Source organism: Oreochromis niloticus, linkage group LG17 (genome assembly GCF_001858045.2).
Source record: "Oreochromis niloticus isolate F11D_XX linkage group LG17, O_niloticus_UMD_NMBU, whole genome shotgun sequence".
In the NCBI taxonomy this organism is placed as follows: Eukaryota; Metazoa; Chordata; class Actinopteri; order Cichliformes; family Cichlidae; genus Oreochromis; species Oreochromis niloticus.
In genome coordinates, this window is record NC_031981.2 from 28,077,504 (window position 1) to 28,098,706 (window position 21,203).

At 39.6% G+C, this 21,203-nt stretch overlaps 1 protein-coding gene and 1 long non-coding RNA gene across 3 annotated transcripts; one reads left to right on the forward strand and one right to left on the reverse strand.

Annotated features, from left to right (window-relative positions):
• Positions 1–10,278: 10,278 nt before the first annotated feature.
• On the reverse strand, positions 10,279–15,631 carry LOC100708655 (histidine-rich glycoprotein). Its single transcript, XM_005458277.4, has 7 exons — positions 15,341–15,631; positions 14,928–15,038; positions 14,445–14,532; positions 14,121–14,278; positions 12,854–12,961; positions 11,685–11,771; positions 10,279–11,121 (listed from the first exon to the last, which is right to left on the reverse strand). The coding sequence occupies exons 1-7, from the start codon at positions 15,554–15,556 to the stop codon at positions 10,390–10,392; spliced, it is 1,500 nt and encodes a 499-aa protein (XP_005458334.1). The 5' UTR covers positions 15,557–15,631; the 3' UTR covers positions 10,279–10,389.
• Positions 15,632–15,795: 164 nt separating this feature from the next.
• LOC109195207 (uncharacterized) lies at positions 15,796–17,338 on the forward strand. 2 transcript variants are annotated; one of them, XR_002056902.2, is made up of 3 exons: positions 15,796–16,076; positions 16,634–16,784; positions 16,879–17,338. It is a non-coding gene; the product is annotated as an uncharacterized LOC109195207 (long non-coding RNA). The 2 variants fall into 2 exon arrangements; XR_003214381.1 differs by having other exon boundaries at positions 16,670–16,784.
• The last annotated feature ends 3,865 nt before the right edge of the window (positions 17,339–21,203 follow it).

Here is a 21,203-nt window from a genome sequence, read left to right on the forward strand (position 1 = left end):
TACACTCAATTAACATGAAATGTAACGAGGAAGAAAATGCTTACATTCATATTCATGACATAAACATGACATAACTGGTATTTGTGACAGGAAAGAGAGAGAAGTGGCTCGTTTAAACACTCGTGATAATAATGAAAATGTCTTAGTTTGTTATTTTCAGGAGTAAAGCAGACCTGGACCAGTTCTCCAGATCCAGCAGTCGGAAGGAAATTGTAGGTTAACATCAATGGATAAGTTAAGGCAAGTTTCTGGTTGAATTGTTCACAGCATGATGTGTCCATGAACCTGGAAAATAGGCCCTAACACCTGGCTGAAGACCAGGAGTGCTTTATTTAAGGTGGGAAATTAAAATTTGGGTTAGCAATTCGGGGAAGGAGAAAACTGACTGTTTAACTGGAGAATTGGAAAGGTGTCTGTGAGACTGTGAAGCCATATATGCAAAAATAACACACACAAACATACGCAATGAAGATCAGCTTGCTACTTGTATGAGTGATAGAATGGTGTGAATGTTTAATAAAATAAACTTAAAGCTTGAGGTTGAAGTTGACTCAAAGGGGTTATATGACAGGGGAGTGAGCTATGGAAATTAACAGAAGAAAAGTGATTAAAGCAGTTTTAAAAGAGTGAGTTAGGAGTGCTTTGGCACTGATTGATAAAAGTAAGTGATTAGTATAGAAAGAAAATGAAAATAATTCAATAATGTGTTAAGGTTTAAACATGTATTTCTCTTGTCAAGTTGACTTGTGGAGATGAGTCACTATGCAAATTAGCTGGAGCAAAGACACTTCCTGTGTCCGTGTGTCGGAGGCTTTCAGTTCAAGAGACAGCGGTGGCTGTGGAGGATTATTTGGCGAAATATATAATGGTAAAGCAACACGATAATTGATTACGGTGGTCAGGTCTGTTCAGAGGTGCAGATTTGGACAGGAAATTTATAATTTAGTGATGATACGTTGTTGAAATCGGTTTATATCTTACGCTGAATGAAAACATGGCAGAGTGAGGAAGGGAGACGTTGTTGTGTGAAAAACGGTGCAGCTTTAACAAGGTTTTCAGTGTGTTGAACGGGTGACAGTTAAGATTGTTTAAGATTTTTGAGGTTGTTGTTTGTTACTTTAATAGAAGGAGTTTTAATAAACATGGACATGTCTAAAAGGGCCCATAGTTTTTGTAACAGTGCACTTAAAGAACCTGACAGGTGATTTTGTTTTGTACTTTGATGAGCTAATAATCAGCTCTCTTTTTTTTTCTTTTCATTTTGGTTCTAAGCAGGCCTGGAAGAGAGTGAACTGACGGCGCTGACAAAATTACCGAGTACGAAAATCAGGTGGGCTTTCCAGATCATAATTGGCTGAGGAGGAGACCTGATTGGCGGCGAGTCTCTGTCTAAAAACGGATTGTAGCGATTCAATCCAGTCAAAAGTATAGAGAACTATTTTCCTAAAAAGGAAAACGAAATAAAATAAATGATTGAGCTCATTTTGCTGATGTGGAGCATTTCATTATTTGCGCAGAAGGCTGCAGTATCAGCAAAAATATCATGTGTGGATGCATGTGAGTGAATGTGAGTGACTGGACTAAGGTGGGGATGACTAAATGTGGACAAATTTACCATGTGAGGAAAAGAAAGGGGATGCTTTGTTTTGCTTTTGCCATAAGCAGGACAAGGACTTAAATCTGGGGATGCTGATTTTGGGTTGCTGATGTATGCTTGGAGAAAATTTCTTTTTTACTGGGGTTAGATTATGGTATTGCATTATATTGTTGGGAGAATGCTAAATGCTAAAAGGGAAACATTGTTTGATATAACTCATGTTATCAGTAACTGAAGAAACACAGGACTGATGACAGTTCTGTTTAAGTTTATTTTTGTCATGACACAGACTGGATCATAACGGGGGAGTTGAGTATGAAATGTAAAGTACAGGTTTTGTTTCCAGGAAATTCCAAGGATCCAGACTTCGAAGGGAGCAGGAGTTCAAGAAGATTTGACATGATGATTAAATTGATCTTATTCCTTAAACACAGGTTTTAGGGCCGGAGCAAAATAACGGAGAGGAGGATTGCTGAGCTGTTCTGAGAAATGATATGATTAACCTTTTTTCCCTTTTAATTTGTTAAGCTTGGGTGAAGCATTTTGAGTTTTTTGCCACATGAGATGTGTCAAAAAAGAGAGGGATTTAAGGTTTACTTTGTTTAATTTGAAATGGGTTTTAGGATCATTGAATAACTATTGGGGTGGTTTGATAATTTAGATATGGTAAAACTGGGGCAGAGAATGTTATTTTTAAAGAAAGGATTAAAATGAACTGAGTTAGGTTTAGAAGATAAAATGCGGTGTTCATAAGGAGTTGTACACCAAACTTAAAGGGAAACTGTGGGAATAATAATAATGGGGAAAAATAGTGAAGATTTTAGGAGTAGAAAATGTGTGATTTCTTTTTGATTTTTAGAGTAAGTTGTTATAATGTAGGCTTTAGAAACAGATAGTAAATAGATTTATTTCTAGGGTAGAGGAGAGCTTTTTATGAGGATGATTTCATACACATTGCATTCTGTGCCGTTAACGGAGTTGTGGCTCAGAGAGTCGTCTCTTGAGGGTCACAAACTTTTGGTTAATGTTATGATTAGCCAATCTACTGTGAGAATGACCTGAGTTTTGAAGGATTGCACACGCTTACAGACATATAGAGTTCATCAACACACCTGACAGTATTGATTCCAGGCAAAAGGCCTGAAATCCATTTAGCATTTAACTGAATAGGAGTGGGCTTGTAACTAAACTGTGTGACATGTAAAATATTGAGATAACACATGCAGCTCTAAATTAGTCTTATTATATAAAATGCAGTTACAGAATAACAAATGTTTGTTGAAGTGACCAAGTTTTTGTTTAAAACAGAAGCAAATGGGAGAAAGTTTATATATTTTTGGTTAAGTCTGATAAAGTATAAATTAGAGTGTATCATAACATTAAGAGCAGCAAAATGAAATAAAATGATATATTAAAGCAGGTTATAACACAGGAAATGTGAGTTCTAAAATACAGTTAGAGTTCAGCTTTTAGCTATGATGAAATTTACTTAGGAGCTATTAACTATGTGCTTACACTTAGTGATTAAAGTGGTTGTTTTTTCTTTGATCCTTGTGTAGAATAAGTGGTTATGATGATTTTTATTGTGAAAGGTGACGTTAAGGGAGAGCTCCGTGCAGCAGCGACAGTTTTGTGCACAGGAGCAACAGGAAGCACATGCAGAGACGTGCTTCCTTTGATCCTCTTAAAGACAGCGCTTTCAGAGGTTTAGAAATGCTGAGTACGGTTGAATAAGATATAAAAATAAAAGTCAAAAACCAAATACGAAATTAGGTTCATGTTTTGAGTAATATTAGGTTGAATCAGGTTTGAATAAAGAGAGCAATTGAGGAACAGAGTAAGTTAGAGCCGTAGGAGGAGAAGGTGTTTTCTATCCTTTGCAGGAGGCCTGATTTCCACGAGAGAGGGACCGAGGAAGAACCTAACTTTTACTGCTATTATTTGCTGCTATTTTTATAATCATCATTACCATTTCATTATTAAGAGTGATGTTGCATTCAGATGCATTCAGATGTTCAAATATATTGGTATTATATTAGTCTTTATTACAGGTCCAACAAGAACCACTTTAAACTGGAGTTGAATCTATAATTTTAAATGCTTTTCAATGCTCCTATATAATAATCTTAAATGTTTCTGTGTAGACTGCAGGGACAGGAGATACACTCTGTGCCAAAATGAGACAGGAAACACTTCTGCAAGGCATCTTCTGCAGAAGCGAAACTGAAACCAGAGTCTAAGTGCAAGTTAAGAGTAGGGTGTCTTTTATGCATTTATCGCTGACTAAGCTTTAAGTAGTTGTATTAGATTGAAACATTTGTTTTATACATTTTATACATTTCACATATAAGTCAAGATCAGTACACACAGGATGGCTTTAGCCTGGTTGCCTAAGTTGAGGTCAACTAAGGTTCAGAGAGCACATGCAGTGTGCACGCACAGACAGACGAGACATACACACACAGAGTTTCAGTTGTGCTGGCCTTCTGTCTAGTGGAAAGGTTACAAGGTGTAGCTGATGAAGTGAAGGGTGAAACAGAGGGCAGCAGAAGCTGACATATACACACACACATATTAGATAGACTCCTTTGAGTAGGGAAGAGTTTAATCATGTTTTGCTATGGCTGCAAAGTCGGGGCGTACGTGGTAGTCTGTTCCAGGAAGTACACCAGATGTCCCAGAGATAAGCGACAGCGAAGACGAGCTGGGGGAAGCACCTGGCTTCGACGCGAAGATGATGTTCTGTTTTAAACTATGTCAAAGTTAACTGAACGTTTGTGGTTTTGCATTGACGTATGCTGTATTGTGTCTGAGAGGGGGGGGGAAGCAATATCACCCCCAACCCTATAAAACCTTTGTCTGACTATTGTAAAGTAGTTCAATACCGATTGGGCTGTTGAACTCACACGTGTTCATTAAAATGTCGTCTAATTGCACACGGCTGGATCTGTGGTTATTTTTGGATTTCCCCTCAATATTTGAACCTTAACAACGGTTAGCAGGGCAAACCGTGTGGAATTATTAAGGGACCCAAGATGCAGGCACTACTGATGTGAGGGAGCTTTATTAAAGGAGAGTGAACATACAACAAAGGGCGAGGGTGGTGAAAACAGAACTGAGAAAACCTAAACTGGGAAAACGAAGCAAAAACAAACCTCGAAACAGAGATGCAGGGAGACAAAGAAAATGATGCAGGACGACGCAGGGAAAGAACACAGACAAACCAGCAACAGGCAGGAGAACACACAGGGCTTAAATACACACAGCAGTAATCAAGGGATGGGAGACAGGAGGGGAACACACCTGGGAGAAATCAGAGCTGACGAGACAGGGGAAACGTAAACTGAACACACTCACATGAGACAGAGACCTTCAGAATAAAACAGGAAACTTACAGACACAGAGAACCAGACAAGACACTGAACTTAACAGACAGACTCACAAGCAGACACAGTGACACCATGGACAGACAGACACAGAGAAGTGGGAGCAGGCAGGCACAGAATAAAACCCTAATGAATGGCAAACCTTAACAAAAACATTAACAAAAGACATGACAGAATAATCAAGAACATAGAATAACATAAAGAAACACAAAACACCGAGTCATCAGAATCAAGGCCATGACAACACCGTTACCTGAAGAGAAGGTATTTTATCGAACTGGTGTTAATCACATGTGAACAGCAACTCTGCCAGTCTGCCATGAGGTAACTCCTCTAGACCTCTAGCTCCCCCTACAGTCTGGGCATATTAACAACATCAACATCAAACACTGATACTAAGCAAATATGCATTTGCTGTTATCATTACATCGTCCCTCTTTAAAAATATAATAATTCTACTTTCATAAACATAAACTATCTCTCCTTTTACTTGTTAAACCAAGCTTTGTCAATTAAAGGTTAACAGCACAACTAGTTTTCAACAATCATAATCAGTTCAACACCAGTACACAATTATACTGAAACTTGTGTAAATACCATGATAATATTATCTTCCAAACAACATATCAACACATTTACCTCTGTTCAGTCAGTCTCATAGGTTGCTTTACTTGTCTTACAGATCTTCTGAGTGTTTGTTCTTATGTATGTGTAGCTGTTCCAGGTGATAGTGGTCGTGTCCAAATTCATGGGCTGCATCCTCCTGAGGACCCGGCCTTCGCGGTCTACGTGGGCCGGGTCCTCAGAAGGTCAGGTAGGCCGGAAGTAAACGGCTGGGGAAATTGGACGGTCTAGCCTTCTGATTAGCGTAACCGCTGTCTCGGTGGAGTTTAATAAACTCGGCCGTCTGCTCCTTGCTATCTAAAATATAACAGGACACTGGTGTAAATTCTCGACCGTCTCACACTTCTGTTTAATCAGTTTTCTCTTTGACGTTTAGTCAGCTGTGTGAAAACCAAGGAGGAACCCACCCGGGGATTAATAAAGTTTTATTTTATCTAATCTAATCTAATAACTTTAATCTCAGCCAAACCGATTTACTCACGAACAAACATAACACTGAAAAAAGCCCAACAATAACATTTTAGGTTGTCTAAGTGACATATATATTACGTTTAACCTGACTAGCGAAAGTCCGCGGTGATCTGAAAATGATGTGCCGGGAGTTGTGCCGTTCTCGGCGGCTTCAGTGACCCTCGAGCTCCCGGCTAGCTATCGAGCTGTAACTTTGCAGTTATTTATTTGTAAAAAATGTTTGGAATCATGTATGATTTTCGTTCCACTTCTCACGTGTACACCACTTTGTATTGGTCTTTCACGTGGAATTCCAATAAAATTGATTCATGTTTGTGGCTGTAATGTGACAAAATGTGGGAAAGTTCAAGGGGGCCGAATACTTTTGCAACCCACTGTATATACGTGGCATTTTTTCCTCAATAGTTTCGTCACGTTTACTAAGGACAGCGCTAGCAAGCACTCTCTGCTTCTGACCAAAAAATTAAAAAAACAAAACAAAAAACAGCCAGTTCGTGTTGACCAATCAAAAATGATATGGCAACATGACATTTGGTTGATTAGAAAGAGGGTTAAGTTTTAGGAGTGATGGTGAGAGAGAGAGAGAGAAAGAAAGACAGCAGAAAACGAGAGAGTGCGAGTTTTAAGTGAGAGATTTTTGACGTTTAGCGTGTTTGGAGTGTGTAGTTAATGTGTTGCCTTTTGTAGTTAGTGTGTAATGTTGTGTGTCAGAACAATGAGGTGACTGCTGTCTCCAGGTAAAAAACAGGAGGAGTGATACACCTGCTGCTGTCAGCTTGTGATGTTCTCCTTTATAGTGGACAGAAATTATTTTTTTGAAGTGGCAGAAATAATTTGTGTGGCATCTTATTTAATGCAGAACAGCTTATTGTCATGTAAATAGTTTGAAATGGTTATAAAAAAGGGTAAAAGGTAAATGGCTGCAAATTACTTTTGCAAATAACTTTTGCAAAATGCACAAGTTTGCAAAACTTGTGCATTTTAAAATTGACAATTTATATTTGCATTTAAATTCATGAAATATGATTCATTAAACATGTTTGTGGTTGACAGGAGATTTCTAAAAATCACCCCGCAGTTCTTCAGCTAAGACCCCTGAGTTAGAAAACACAAACAATGCAGTTGTCTTTCACTCGCGAGGGCAGTCATGGACGCACGACCTGCGTCTCATCACTGTCTGCGTGCTTTATTTATACTTTTCTGTGTGTCTGTGTGTGTGTGTGTGTGTGTGTGTGTGTGTGTACAAATAAAACAGAGTTATTCTAAGAACTCAGAGCTGAGGTTCCCCTTTTTCTAAATCTGTATGTTCTTAGAGAAAGAGGAAGCTGTTAGTTGGTAAATAAGTTCATCACAAAAGTTATTAGGTGAAAGGTCACATAGACATGTGGTTTGCTTAGTGATCCATAAAAAGAGCACATTTCATGTAGCTGATCACATTATGTACAATTTTTTTTTAACAGTGGTTGTTACAGTAAAATTATTTTAAAACTTTAAAACTTTTCTGCTCTGATTTTATGTTTTTTTCTGATTTTAGATCAATTGTGTTAATACAGTATATCAAAATGAAAACATAATTGTAAATTCAGACACGTGAGGTTGTGCTGAAAAGGATGATACCAAACAAGGCAAAGTAAATGGCTGATTATAACCTGGACCCCAGAGGGTTAAACTAACTCAGTTACTTTTTTGAAGAAGTAACTAGTAAGTATAATTAATTATTTTTCAAAGTAACTTAACCAACACTGCTTATTACCGTGTTGGTTAAATTATTAAGTTATTAAAAACAGCGCCGTATCAACGTAACAGCGCTGTTTAAAAAAAAAAAAAAGACTTCCGACAAGAAAGTTTCATTTTTGCTGTTTTTAAAATGATGACAAACTGCAAATTGCTTAGCTGTGTCTGTAATAAAACTTCTGTAACTTTGCTGTGCTTCACTTCAGCAGCATCAGGTAATGTTCATATGTTGATTCATGTTTTTCTTCAGTTTTTCTTCTACTGCAGAATGTTTTTAAGGCTATCTGCTATAATAAGCCAGGCCAGGAAAATCTCCTTCATGTTTTTTCTGTGTTTTATCTTCAGTTACTTTGACACAAAGGCATCTGCTTTGATACTCACACCTCTGATGAAGTCTCACAAGTGTCAGTACTGATAAATGATCATTAGTATAATATTTCTGACTGTCCGAGGCAAAATTTCCCCTATTCAAATTGAATCGAATCGAAATCATGGATTGAATCGAATCAGGACCTTGTGAATTGGAATCAAATCGATTCTAGAAATTAGTGACGAAACCTAGCCCTTCTCAGCATTTCTTTTTCAATCTGTGCATATCTTGCCTCTGTGTTTGTAATGGATCGCGATGTATATGCAACAGGCTGCCACTCACCATACTTCTGCATAAGAACAGCTCCAAGCTCACTCTGTGATGCATCGGATGAGATCTTAACAGGTCTCGTCGGATAATAAAACTTCAGAACTGGTTCTTTTATAAGCAGCTTTTTCAAGTCACTTGAGTCACTGTGACTACATAGAGTTCCTCTGTGTCTTCTACATCCACAGCATGGACTGTACTTTGTTTTGGGGTTTGAGCTTTGCATCATCTAGCAAAATGGTTATTTTTGTTACAGTTATTGCATCTTTTGCCATACGCAGGACATTTTTTAGGTGAATGTTGCATTCCACATCGACCACAAGTCTTTTCTTTTCTGTCCCTGTTTGCTGACAGTTTTAATTGCTGTTGCATTTCAGCGGCAGCACTCGTCTTATAAACTTTGTGTTCTTGCATCCACTCTGCGGCTGTCACTAAGCAGTTCTTTAGCTTGTGCTTTCACCGTCTCAGCCACTGAGCACTGTGTTAATGCTTTTTCCAGGTCAAGATATTCTCCTCTCAGTAGCCTCTATCTCAGACTGTTGTATGGAATCCCACACACAAGTCTGTCTTTGATCAAAGAGTCTGTAAGTCCTCCAAATTCACACGTTTTGCTTCTGTTCTGCAGCTCTGAAGAATCTGTGCCTCTCAAATGTCACATTTCTCTTGGGTATGCAGCGAGCCTCAACTTGAAGCTTTATTTGTGAAGAGCAAGTTAGCTAGCTAGTACTGCTAACATGAGCATAAAAAGGTGGGGCTAAATGCAGTGATGCTAGCATTAACCGTGTTAGCACGTTACCTTAAACAGTTGGTGTTAGATTTGTATTGTGATTGTCATTTATGCTTAGAAATATTTACTCATATATGCTTAGAAGTATATAATCATTTGTAGATTGAAAGAATGTCTCATCCTAGGAGGTCTGTAACAACTCTGTGTAGCATGAAGAGGGGAGTGCGTTCACTCCTCTTCAGAGTGTTCTGGCATAGATCACACACCTCCTAGGAGAGGTCGTATCTTCTCTTGCTGATATATGGTATAGCAAACATACGTATATCTGTTTTAGGCTAAGAGCCTTTTGTTCAGATGTACCGCTAGACTCCTGGCACCAGCTTTGGGGAGTCTTCATGGGGTTACATCTTGACCCCATACACACACAGATACACACACACACACACTCAGGGTATTCTTTGTTCACATGCATACCTATATAAGATGTCATATGTTAATGAACCTATATAGGCATATTCATGTAACCACAATAAAAGAGCAGTGTTACGGGAGAGCGGACGAGAGCAACTGGGGTCAAGCGAAGGAACGGCGCCTGTCCAGTTCTCTCCCGTGCACGTGAAACATAAAGAATGTTGCCTACTCGTGTCTTGCTTGCTGTGTAATCACATTGCCTTCAACGTTCCAGCGAATAGGTTCAAGCTACAAACCTATCAGTTGGTTAGTCCACAGGTGTACACTCGGAGGTTCAGCTATTCATTTCATTGCAGAGAAGCTGAATCAATACTTCAGCTGGTTCCCAAAGTTTTAAAACAAGTCCCTGTACTTCTACTCAGCTACAGAATGTCTTTACCTTTTGTCACCTGTATTAAATTTTTAAGGTGCCACAAATTTTTAACTCCACAGCATGCTGAGTTATGGCAGGGTTTCAGTTAAAACCTCTATGGGAATTGCGTGGTTGGTGCAAAAATACTAGCAGCCTTTTGCCAAAGCAAATCAGTTGTTTAGTGGAATCTATGAAAAAAAATGCCAGAGTGGAAAAGGTGCATTTAAAACATTTTTTTTGCTATATGACATGAAACAGTAAGATTGACTCATGCAAGCAGTCCTTTACTGATAATGTGTTTAATGTAGAAAAATTTAATGCCAAATAGTCTTCCTTCTTTTCATTACACTTGAGCCTTTGTGTGTGTATTTAAAAACAGTTTTATAGGCTTTATGACCTGGCTGCAGCTGGCTTAAATTCGGGGTCTTTATTGAAGAGTTCATCCACATTTTTATGCTTTCCCGCTGTGGTGGGGCACTGGGCAGAGACTGAGGTTGGGAAGGGCTCGATGGTGGGCTCCATCTGTCCAGGAATCTGAGGGTCGGGTTTAAGTGGGAGAGTGACTCCAACTCCAGGGCCACCAACTGGGACATCAGGGAAGGAAGGCAGGGTCACAGGCTGGCCCAAGGCGGGCAGGACTATCACTGTTCCCTGTGGTTCATCGTGGGGTGTGTTCTCATGTTCGTGCTTGTGGTGATGGTGGTGGTGCTCATGTTCATGCAGGTGACCGTGGTTGTGGTCATGGTCCAGAGCCAGCTCGTGGTCATGTTCATGTGTGTGCACACCTAGAGCATGCTTATAGTGGTGGTGGTGATTGAGAGAATCACCGCTGTGGTTATGTGCCTTGGCGTGATGAGCGTGCACGTGATCGTGATTCAGACCGTGGTCATGGGAGTGGTCATGAGCGTGCCTATGGGCGCTGTTTGTGGCATGGTCATGTGTGTGGTGGTGATCATGGTCATCAGTGTGGTTGTGGGTGGGGCCATGATGAGAGTGGCACTTGGTGTGATCATGTGCGTGGTCGTGTGTTTGGTCTTGGTCGTGGCTGTGTGAGTGTGTGTCATTGTGGCTGTGGTCAGTCTCTCCGCCCAGCAGGTGGAGCTTCTTCTCTCTCTCAGCAGCCTGGAGAAGAGATAAAGAGTGTAGGATATTAAAGAGTGAACAGTGTATTATAGGTTTGCAACCTCTAATGGCCATGTGAATAAAATATGGGCTGGTGCTTCCATCTTCAGATTTTCAAGGCCCACTTAAGTCCTGAAAATAACAAACAGCAATTTTGGCTTCCATAGCTATGGTCCCCCTTCACAGCAACAGCACAGAGTGAATTGTATTTTTTAATTCTTCTATCTGGACAATTACAGCTTCAAAATAGAGGTGTACCAGGTGTGACTGAGAATTTTGACAGGCTAAAGCACTGTAGCAGATCTGTTTGCTAAACTTTAGGGGTATGGTGTTAACAAAACTTTGGATGTGTCCATCTGATTCTGTAGTTTAAAAAAACACATCCTCATTGGAGGTATACAGCAAAGACATGTATAAACAGTTTGTGTTAATTTAGTGAGTTCCAAAACACTGCGTGCAGTGAATTAAAATTAAAATCACACAATCCACCAATCATCCTTTTTTTTCTTATGCTGTAAAAAGACATTGAAGTTATACAGCGAAACAATCTAAAAGAGTCTCACCTCAGGCTCATAGATCTCACAGGCTACCTCAATAACCTCATCGTCATTGAGAGCGTGGAAGAGGGATGCCTTACAGAAACCCTTGTGCTGAGGAGAGAAAAAGAAGACTTTTGGACTAATTTTTTGGGATCAAGTTCAGTTTTTCTGATTCTCGAATGTGAATAAACAGATTGGACCAATCAGACCACTGCATTTGGCAAGTGTGCTTGCAGCTCAAAGGCATACCAGTACTGAATATACAAGGATATGGAAATAGGTTTTCAATTCTAAGCAGCTAGATGCTGCACTGGATCATACGGCAATCTGAAAAATATTTCTCTGCCTCCTCAGGCGTGGTCTACCCACAAGAGCTCAGACTTCCTCACTGACGTCTTGAATTATGTACAAAAGCAGCTGTGATGCAGCTTCACCTCTTGGATTAAAGCAAGAAATTCTTCTTGCTGCTGCCTTCTATTTAGAATTGGATGAATCCAGAATGGGCAGCACAGTAGCATGGTTAGCACTGTTGCCTCACAGCAAGAAGGTCCTGAATTCAATTCCACCATCAGGCCAGGGTCTTTCTGTGTGGAGTTTGCATGTTCTCCCCGTGTTTGCGTGGGTTCTCCTCCCACAGTCCAAAGACATGCACTTTGTGGGGATAGGTTAATTGAAAAGTCTAAATTGCCCATAGGTATGAGTGTGAATCGTTGTCTGCCCCTGTGTGTTAGCCCTGCGACAGACTGACGACCTGTCCAGGGTGCCCGCCTCTCGCCCTATGACAGCTGGGATAGGCTCCAGCACCCCCATGACCCTGAAAAGGATAAGCGGAAGCGAATGGATGTCTGGATGAATCCAAAATAAAGTTTCTTTGTTTTCTTGTTTACAAACCTTACGGCCAACTCATCGTCACTTGATGCCATTACACTACAAATTTGCATCTGAAAACTTCGTAGTTTTATGTTGTTTTTTCTAAACTACGCAAACTAAATGTCAAAGTAATCTCCTGCTGTCATACACAAGCCACTGATATGAAGCTAGAACATACTAAGCTTTGGCAGCAAATGAAGGTCTTTTCCTTGCACTGTTAGAAAGTAAAACAATCCCCTGATGGAGAAGGTGAGTTGAACTTCATTTCATTTGAGAATAAACAGGGCAAAACCTAGTAGATGAAAGATTAATAAAAGACTCACAGCAAACTCGCATTCCATGGGGGGGCAATGTTCATCTGCTCCTGCCCTCTGGGGGCAGGTGGTCTCCTGGATGGTGTATTCCACATGGTACTTCCTACCTGCGACAACCTGGACGCACAAAGACACACAGAGAAAGGAAAAAGCCCAAATTAAGGAAGAGACTTGATATAAAATCATGTGTGAGAATTGGGGCAGCATAGTTTTTTTTTTAGTATTCTGTGGTGGTGTCGGATACAGCAAATTTTTGGTATAGAATACATTTTAATAACCACTAAATTGCTGTGATTCTTTTTTCACACAGTAACTAGTTAACAGAATGGCCATTGGCAAGTCTGGGGGTGGTGTAGCGCCCCCTGTCACGACAGTAATGCATGTGCAAAATTTTCTCGTTCTGTTTAATTAAATTAAATTAATTTTAATTCAGTTTTTTATGTAGCCTCAAGGCATTTTATATTGTAAGGTAGAGACCTTACAAAAATACAGAGATAACCCCAGTAATGAAATCACCAGTGGGAAGGAAAAACTCCCTTTTAACAGGAAGAAACCTCCAGCAGAATCAGGCTCAGGGAGGGGCAGCCATCTGCACTCACTATTTGGGGAGACAAACAAATTAGCTTTGTTTCTTCTGTTTTCTGTCTGTTTCTTCTTGGCTGCTGGGCTGTGGTCTGGTCATTTCAAAACTGAGATACTTTTTAGTGCAATATTAGAATGTGACAAGATGAATGGAAAACTGTATACATTTTATTTCTTAGAACCTGGAACCTCTATACGTTGCTCCACTTTGTCACTTCCTGCAGCCTGTATAGTTCTGCTTAGTGCTGCTGAGTCATGTGACCGCAGGTCAACGAAACACAGCAGAGCAGGAAAGAGTGGGTGGAGCAAAATGTGTCTTAATGTAAGTACCAAAGTACCAGTACAGTAGTAGTACCAGTTAGGTATGGATACAATCAGTATCAGTCCAGGCAGAGCAGTGCCACTACCATAAAAATGTATGTGCCTCCTTTCTGTTTATACCAGATTTGGTAGAAAACTTTATGAAATATGATACAGTTCATGCAAACTTTACTTACTGGCTACTGTAGTTTTTTAATCTAATTTTTGTGTAAGAGCTTCTCTGTGTGGTTCCATTAAATTTGACGGTGTAAATTTGTAAAGGGGAATTCTGCCACCTTATTCTCAGCCTTGACAGTGCATGATGAGAATATATATATACAATAAAAGAGCAGAGGATACATGATGCCTCACATCTTAATTTTGATCTCCCTACCTGTGAAGTAGCACGGGAGATTTTGAGCAGAGCAAAACGATTGGCCAGCCCACTCTGCTGATTGAACTTCTCCAGAGACTGGGTCACAGCCTTCTGAACTTTATCGTGACTATGGTCAGTTAAACCTGGACAGCCACCACAGAACTGATGCACCCTACCTGCAGGAATTGAGCAGAACAAAAAATCATTTTAATTATGAAGAGACTGTTGCACTCCACAAAAACATGTTCTAAGTCTGGACCTTGATGTCTTTGTAGATCTGACGGTTGAATTTTAATGAAAACCACAATCACTTCTTTTTGATATATGTAATATTTTTCATACCTGGTCTGATAGCACACTTGTATTTGTAGAGACGAACCACTCTGTGTACCTTACTGATGAAGATAGCAGCTTTGCACTGTCCATATACCTGCAAACACAACACAATACATGATGTTACTGTACTGCTCATACATACAGCATCACATTCGCAAAAGATTTTATTTAGACTTTTTTAAAACATTTTTTATACCTTTTATACCTTTATATAAATGTATTACTGTTAGCTGAAAGAACAATGACAATACCAAATATCTTTATTCACCTGCCATCTTCTGAACTATTGCTTATGGAACACAAAACTAAGATGCTCACTATGTTAAAACAGATACATTTAAGATTGTAAGAAAGCCTTAAGCAGAACACAAGAGACAGTAATGAAAAAACCAGGACTAACACATGTATTAATTACATACGCATACAGATTTTTGGTAAACTTGTTGATGAGAATTTGCACATGCAGTGTTTGTGCGTGTTTTTTCTAACCTGCGTATTGCCACTACGAATGTCACAGCTCTTCCAGTCCTTATTGCTGAGTACGCTGCAGTTGGTCTCCACAACATCCAGATTCAGGTAGAAGACCACACCATTCTGTCCCTGTAACACACACAGATTTAATCAAACATTATTTACTGGCAATAAAACGCTAATGGAATTTATTTTCAGTGGTTACTCGTAATTTATCTTCTGATCCTTTTTTGGAACATATTTGTTTTATGCAAATGTTTCTAACTGACTCTTTCTCCAGATTTTTAGTCAAATCACTTTATGATTTTATGAATTTCAGTATTCCAGTAATGCCAAAATACACTGAACTGGTCTGGACTCTGCTAGAAAGTAATTCTGCCTTAAACAGCTCTGGTCTACCATACAATAATAATACTGCAAGCTCAGCTTACATGTCTCTTTGTGTGGGCGTTGGACAGGCGGTGCAGACTGAAGATGTAGCCCTCCTTTCTGTCCTGGTTGATTTTGGTAAGAGCCAGTTCAGCAGCTGCTTTTGTTGAAGCATCTTCACATGAGCCTGGTGCTATGCCACCATGTTCCACTGGTGCACCATTGATGGTCACACAACCCAACGCCAGCAGCAGTGATAACAGCACGCAGGTCTTCATGGTAAAGGCCTGGGACGACTCTCTCTCTTACACACCGTCACACTCAGGCTTAAATAAGGGATGTGCAGAGACAGAGAGGTCACATTTTATATCCTGCTACTGTTTAAGTCCCCCCATTCCACCCACACACACCTCTTGTCAATGGTAAATATAACCATTGACCCCTACCTCTCAAAAAGTCATGCTCACCTATCATCCAGCCAAACACATGCAGTGCACACTTGCACAACGGAGCTTATCAGTTGTTAGATAATCACTTATGCAATCTATTTCTTCTTTTGGATCAGCGTGTGCAACCAGTTTGTTGAAGGTCATATGATCTACTCTTGGCACTGAGTAAAATCAAGGACGAAGCTTAACGTTTGTTCAATAAAAACAGCAAAAAGGTAAAAAATGATGGCGAGTAATCAAAGCAGCAACTAATCTCACACTGCTATTCTACAGTTGAGCATGCATTTACAACTTGGTGGGATCTGGGGTTAGAGGAGACTGGACAGAACACACACAGAGCACACGAAAGGTAAGATCACATATATGAAAATACATTTAAAAATTATAAACCGAATCTTACATTCAGTATCATAAATAGAAACTTAAACTGAATACAGTATACTTTTCTTATTAACAACACTAGAGCTAGCTATTCATTCTTTATTCTTTCTCTAGCAGCCTAAGTGACTGTAAATTTCAGAACACTGTCAGCATCAGGTTTCTAAATTCAGCCTCTTAAAAGCACATTTTAATGAAATTACTATAAGTAATTAGATAATAAGCTCACTTTGTTTTGAAGTATTTGTTTGTTACGTGACGCAAAGCCACAATTCATAGATGTGCATACAGGGAGAGTCAGTTGTTTCCTTGGTGATTGGTTCATTGTGATTTTTGGCTCTGGGACAGTGTGGGTACACATTCACCACCATATTAACACAAACTAAATGGGAGGATCAAGAGGGTGAAAGGTCAAAAGAACATAGCATTTATTTGTACAAATTCGGACAGTTGGTGCACAGCCATTTTCAGATCTCTTCAGAGATGTTCAATTGGGTTCAAGTGTGTCTCTGTCTGGAACATTCACAGAGTGGTCCTGAAGCCACTCCTGTGCTGTGTGCTTAGGGTCATTGTCCTGTTTGGAGGTCTGAGGTTCAGAGCACTCTGGAGCAGGAAGATTGACCTTTGGGTTCTTTGCATCTCCCTGACTAAGGCCTTGAACTCAGACATGATATCAGAGGTTAGTTTACAGAGAGATCTTTCTCCTGGATACACACACATTTAAATAAGCACTTCTAACTCTATTTGCTTTCTTCTTTCCGTGATGTCTCTAGGCTCTCCAAAGAAGGCTGCCGGTCGATCAGCTGATTATGTTGCCACATGCTTTTTCTTTTTGCATGCTCATCTTTTTGTCCACGTATTTGCTGAATGTTCACCTTGACCTGGTCTCGAGTGTACTGGAGCAATATCAGTATCAGTATTGACCTGGAAATCTTCCTTTGCAGGACCTGTAAGCCTAGTTCTTACAGAGAGATTTTCGACAGACACATGTGAGACTAATGCTGGACTTTCTCCTCTTCTATCTGTTGCTCTGGAGGCCAATGGCTGGCTCAGACAAACTGAGGGGCCATAGTGCACTGGGGAAGAGAGGAAATCAATCAAGAAATCAAGAATCTATGGCAAGATCTGAAAACTGCTGTTCACAAACGCTGTCCATCTAATCTGACTGAGCTGGAGCTGTTGTGCAAAGAAGAATGGGCAAGGATTTCAGTCTCTAGATGTGCAAAGCTGGTAGAGACATACCCTAAAAGACTGGCAGCTGTAATTGCCGCAAAAGGTGGTTCTACAAAGTATTGACTCAGGGGGCTGAATAATTACGCACACCCCACTTTTCAGTTATTTATTTGTAAAAAATGTTTGGAATCATGTATGATTTTCGTTCCACTTCTCACGTGTACACCACTTTGTATTGGTCTTTCACGTGGAATTCCAATAAAATTGATTCATGTTTGTGGCTGTAATGTGACAAAATGTGGAAAAGTTCAAGGGGGGCGAATACTTTCAGTTGGTTTCTCAGCACCTGTCTTACCTTCTGTTGCTGACCTTTGTGGATTTTTATTATGATTGTCATTGTAATATGGAATGCCATGGCACTTGTAACTTGTATGCCTGATATTCTGCCTTCTGGCAACTTGTCCCTTTCATCTTGGATCATCCTGCCTCTCTTCACAACATTCCACACACTCTCCTTATTAAGGAAAACCAAAACATCATAAGCATTTATCAAAGCTTTGTGTAAAATTAGTCAAAGTCAGAAGAGAGAGTTCAACATGTGGATTTTTAATGAATTCTGAAAAAGTTGGGACATTGTGTTAAACGTAAATAAAAACAGAATACATTGATTTTTGAATCTCACAATTTCACATATTTTATCCACAATAGAAAATATATTCAATGTTTACACAGAAAAATGAAATTTTATGACAAAATATTGGCTTATTTTGAAATTGATGACAGTCACATGTCTCAAAAAACTGAAGGAACTGAGGAGATCAGCTGCTAAACTTTAGGGAGAGGAATGTTACCCAATTCTACAGATATATAGGATTCTAGCTGCTCAGCAGTCCTAGCTCTTCCTGATTTTATAGTGTTTTCATCTGGTGAAAGACCTGGACTGCACCTGGACTCTCGTACTATGAAGTCATGTTGTTGTAACAGATGCAGTATGCAATTTACCATTGCAACAGATGCTCCAGACTGAAGCATCAGAGATGCATGGTTTTTGAAATGAGTGCTGATAGCAAACCAGATGGTCACTCTCATCTTAATTCCAGACATTGTGGCTTTCAGGCTTTGCCTCAGTTTAAAAAAAGCTTTGGCCCAGAGAAGCTTTTCTGGATCATGTTCACACATCGATTCTGTTTTTTTCAACATATCGTCTTGTGTTGGATGGTCATGCCTACTCGGAAAAGCATCACATCTCCTTAAGTTGTGGTGGGGTTGAGCAAGTCAAGATTTTCTTTTTCTCATCAATGAAATCCAGAAGGTCTCAAGGTGCAGTGGAGCTGAAGGGGAACATTGCCCCTTTCTCAAACAAGATTCTGATGCTTAGTTTGATCTTATAGCTATAATTATAGTTTCCTAAATATTGGATAAGTGGAAGAAAAATGGTACATAGAATAGTACATATAATATTCCAAATAAAGCCTTCCTTATTTTTATTCCTATTCATATGGTGTGTATATATAATCTTAATTTGCATGAATCTTATAATATGTAAAAAACCCAAACAAACATTGTAATGCTGAAAAGTAATGCTATCACTGGTTCGGTCCATGCTCCTGTTGATTGAAAGACTAACAGTACTCTGGTCCAGTGTCTTTAACCTGTGCGTGCGTCTTTAGACATCTTTGTGGGGAAAGAAAATTGGCATGCCACTATACTTGTGGAGACCAACAGGCACTAATGGGTACAAAAAGCCTATCCCCAAGAGTTTGAAAGCATTTTTTGAGGCTCAAAATGTGATTTCAGGGCTCTAGACTAACTTATTGCCACAGTTGCACTGCTGTGCCAAACTTTTTTTCTTAAGTGCACCAGCACAAAAATTAGGCGCACCCAAATTTTTCAACAATCTTGTCAACACAAAGTTCTTTATTTGGAGCACAGTTCTACAAGAAAGATAAGTTACTGAAAAAGTGCTTGTGCTTAAAGTGCTTTGGCACTCTTTGACAATATCGTAGGCAATGTTAAACTTAATCTTCATCTCAGCCTGCTCTGATGACCTGTTTGCTGCTGCCTGCTGATGAAAGACAGTGGGGAGAGGGCACACTTGGGCAGTGCAGTGCAGTGCATTTATTGCAGCATATAATGTGTTTTCTGGATACACTGTGCTTTTTCAGTGTTCAGAGGTTGATGGCTCCATGTCAGAGCAGTAGCTATGAATTCCAGATGGATCAGGCCTTAACTTAACAAAAAAGTTATCAGTCGTTCATTTCATCTTTTCTCATTACAGAGCAAAGTTACAGAGGTTTAATTAGAGAAATGGCCAAGAGTTTTGCAATTTTACATCATTTTAAACAGTTTAAATTTCTTCGCTATTAAACAGCAGAAATGAGGCTTTCTTGTCGGAAGTCATTTTTTGAAAAAACAAACAAACACAAAACAGTGGCTGACAGCACTGTACAAGTCTTGTGCGTAATAAGCAAACGAAAAATGCAGAAAACAGAGATTTGAGATGGGAAACTGTTCTTGAAGTACAACAAGAGAGAGAGAGAGAGACCTGTGCAGGAAGTGTGATTTTTTTATAGCGATGGAAGCAAAACAGCAAAAGTAAGAGGGAATTAATCACCATGTTTGTCGAATGTGAAGCCTAGTTTTGATCTTCTTTTGCTGCTGGTTCAGTCTAATTTGGTTGGAGAGAGACAAAACCTGCAGCATCAGAATCTAGCGCAAAAAAAGACGTGAACACAAAGAGCGGACCTGACGCATCAGAATCAGTGAACTGTCGGCTTTCAGCCTCGACAGCGTGTCTGCGTATGTGCCGTCGGGTGAGAAAGCCGACATCTCACTCATTCTGATGCGTCGGGTCCACACTCTGTGTTTACGTCTTTGTGCGGAATCCGTTTACCTGCTCTGATTTGCTGTTTTAGCTGTTTGGTGGTTGTTGAAATAGTTTTGATAGCTTTAACCTGAGATTCTGGCATTTTTTGCCAATCAGAGAGGTCTGCCCCTGACTATCTCTGATTGGTTTGGACCACGATATGGGCATAATGTGTGTCTGTTGTTCAACTGAGTTTCAGACTTTCAGAGTTGCAGAGACTTTTTCTTCTTTGTACTCGAATGGCAGGTAGCACCGGTATGACCTAGGATTTTTTTCAGTCGCACCATTGAGAAATTAAGTTGCATATGTGACCAAATTGGTCGCACTCTAGAGCCCTGGGTTTTAGTGTCAGGGTTACAATTCAGTCTTTAAATGATGATGTATGAACCCTGCTTCCGGGTCCAAACTACTCGACGTTTATTAAGGCTGTTATATTTTTAACATGTTTTAATGCTTTGTATTGTGTTCTAGTTGTTCTCCGTCCGTTTACAGGATACTGCCGCGTGATCGCATTTGTCCCTAACCATTTAGAACCCTCACGTTAACTTTTATCGAGTGGAAAAAAGTTAGCGTTCATCCCCCAGCTTCACTGTGCTAATGTGTTGATATTATGCTAACTATAGCTGTGTAGCTAGCCACCACGTAGCACATCATTATATACCAGCTAGTCCAAGTTCAGTAACACTAGAAAAGTCACTGCTGTTTAGTTTTCTGTCTTCATTTATGTCGAATGTGATAGCAGAGCTGTACTTTTTACAACCCGTAAAGCAGCAATGCCGATCATTTTTATTAAAGATCAAGAGATTTAGAAAGTTTTTAACCCCCAGTGATGCCACAGTGTTCATTTGACTTTGGGACCTGAAGCGGAAGTTGGATCCGGACAGTGTTGGGTAAGTTACTTTAAAAAAGTAATTAATTACTAATTACTAATTACTTAGTCAATATTGTATTTAAAATACTTATCTAATTACTGTGTCAGAAAAGTAACTTAATTCCTAAATAAGTAATTTAACTAAATACTTCTTAAAAATCCCTATAAACCTTGAGTGGGCAAACAAT

Bases quoted from the DNA above. Each gene is read 5' to 3' on its own strand.
- LOC100708655 (XM_005458277.4), bottom strand. From the start codon at position 15,556: ATGAAGACCTGCGTGCTGTTATCACTGCTGCTGGCGTTGGGTTGTGTG. The intron at 15,039-15,340 runs GTAAGCTGAGCT...TGTGTGTTACAG, and splicing joins ACGCCCACACAAAGAGACAT to GGACAGAATGGTGTGGTCTT. The intron at 14,533-14,927 runs GTTAGAAAAAAC...TTGTGTTTGCAG, and splicing joins TTCGTAGTGGCAATACGCAG to GTATATGGACAGTGCAAAGC.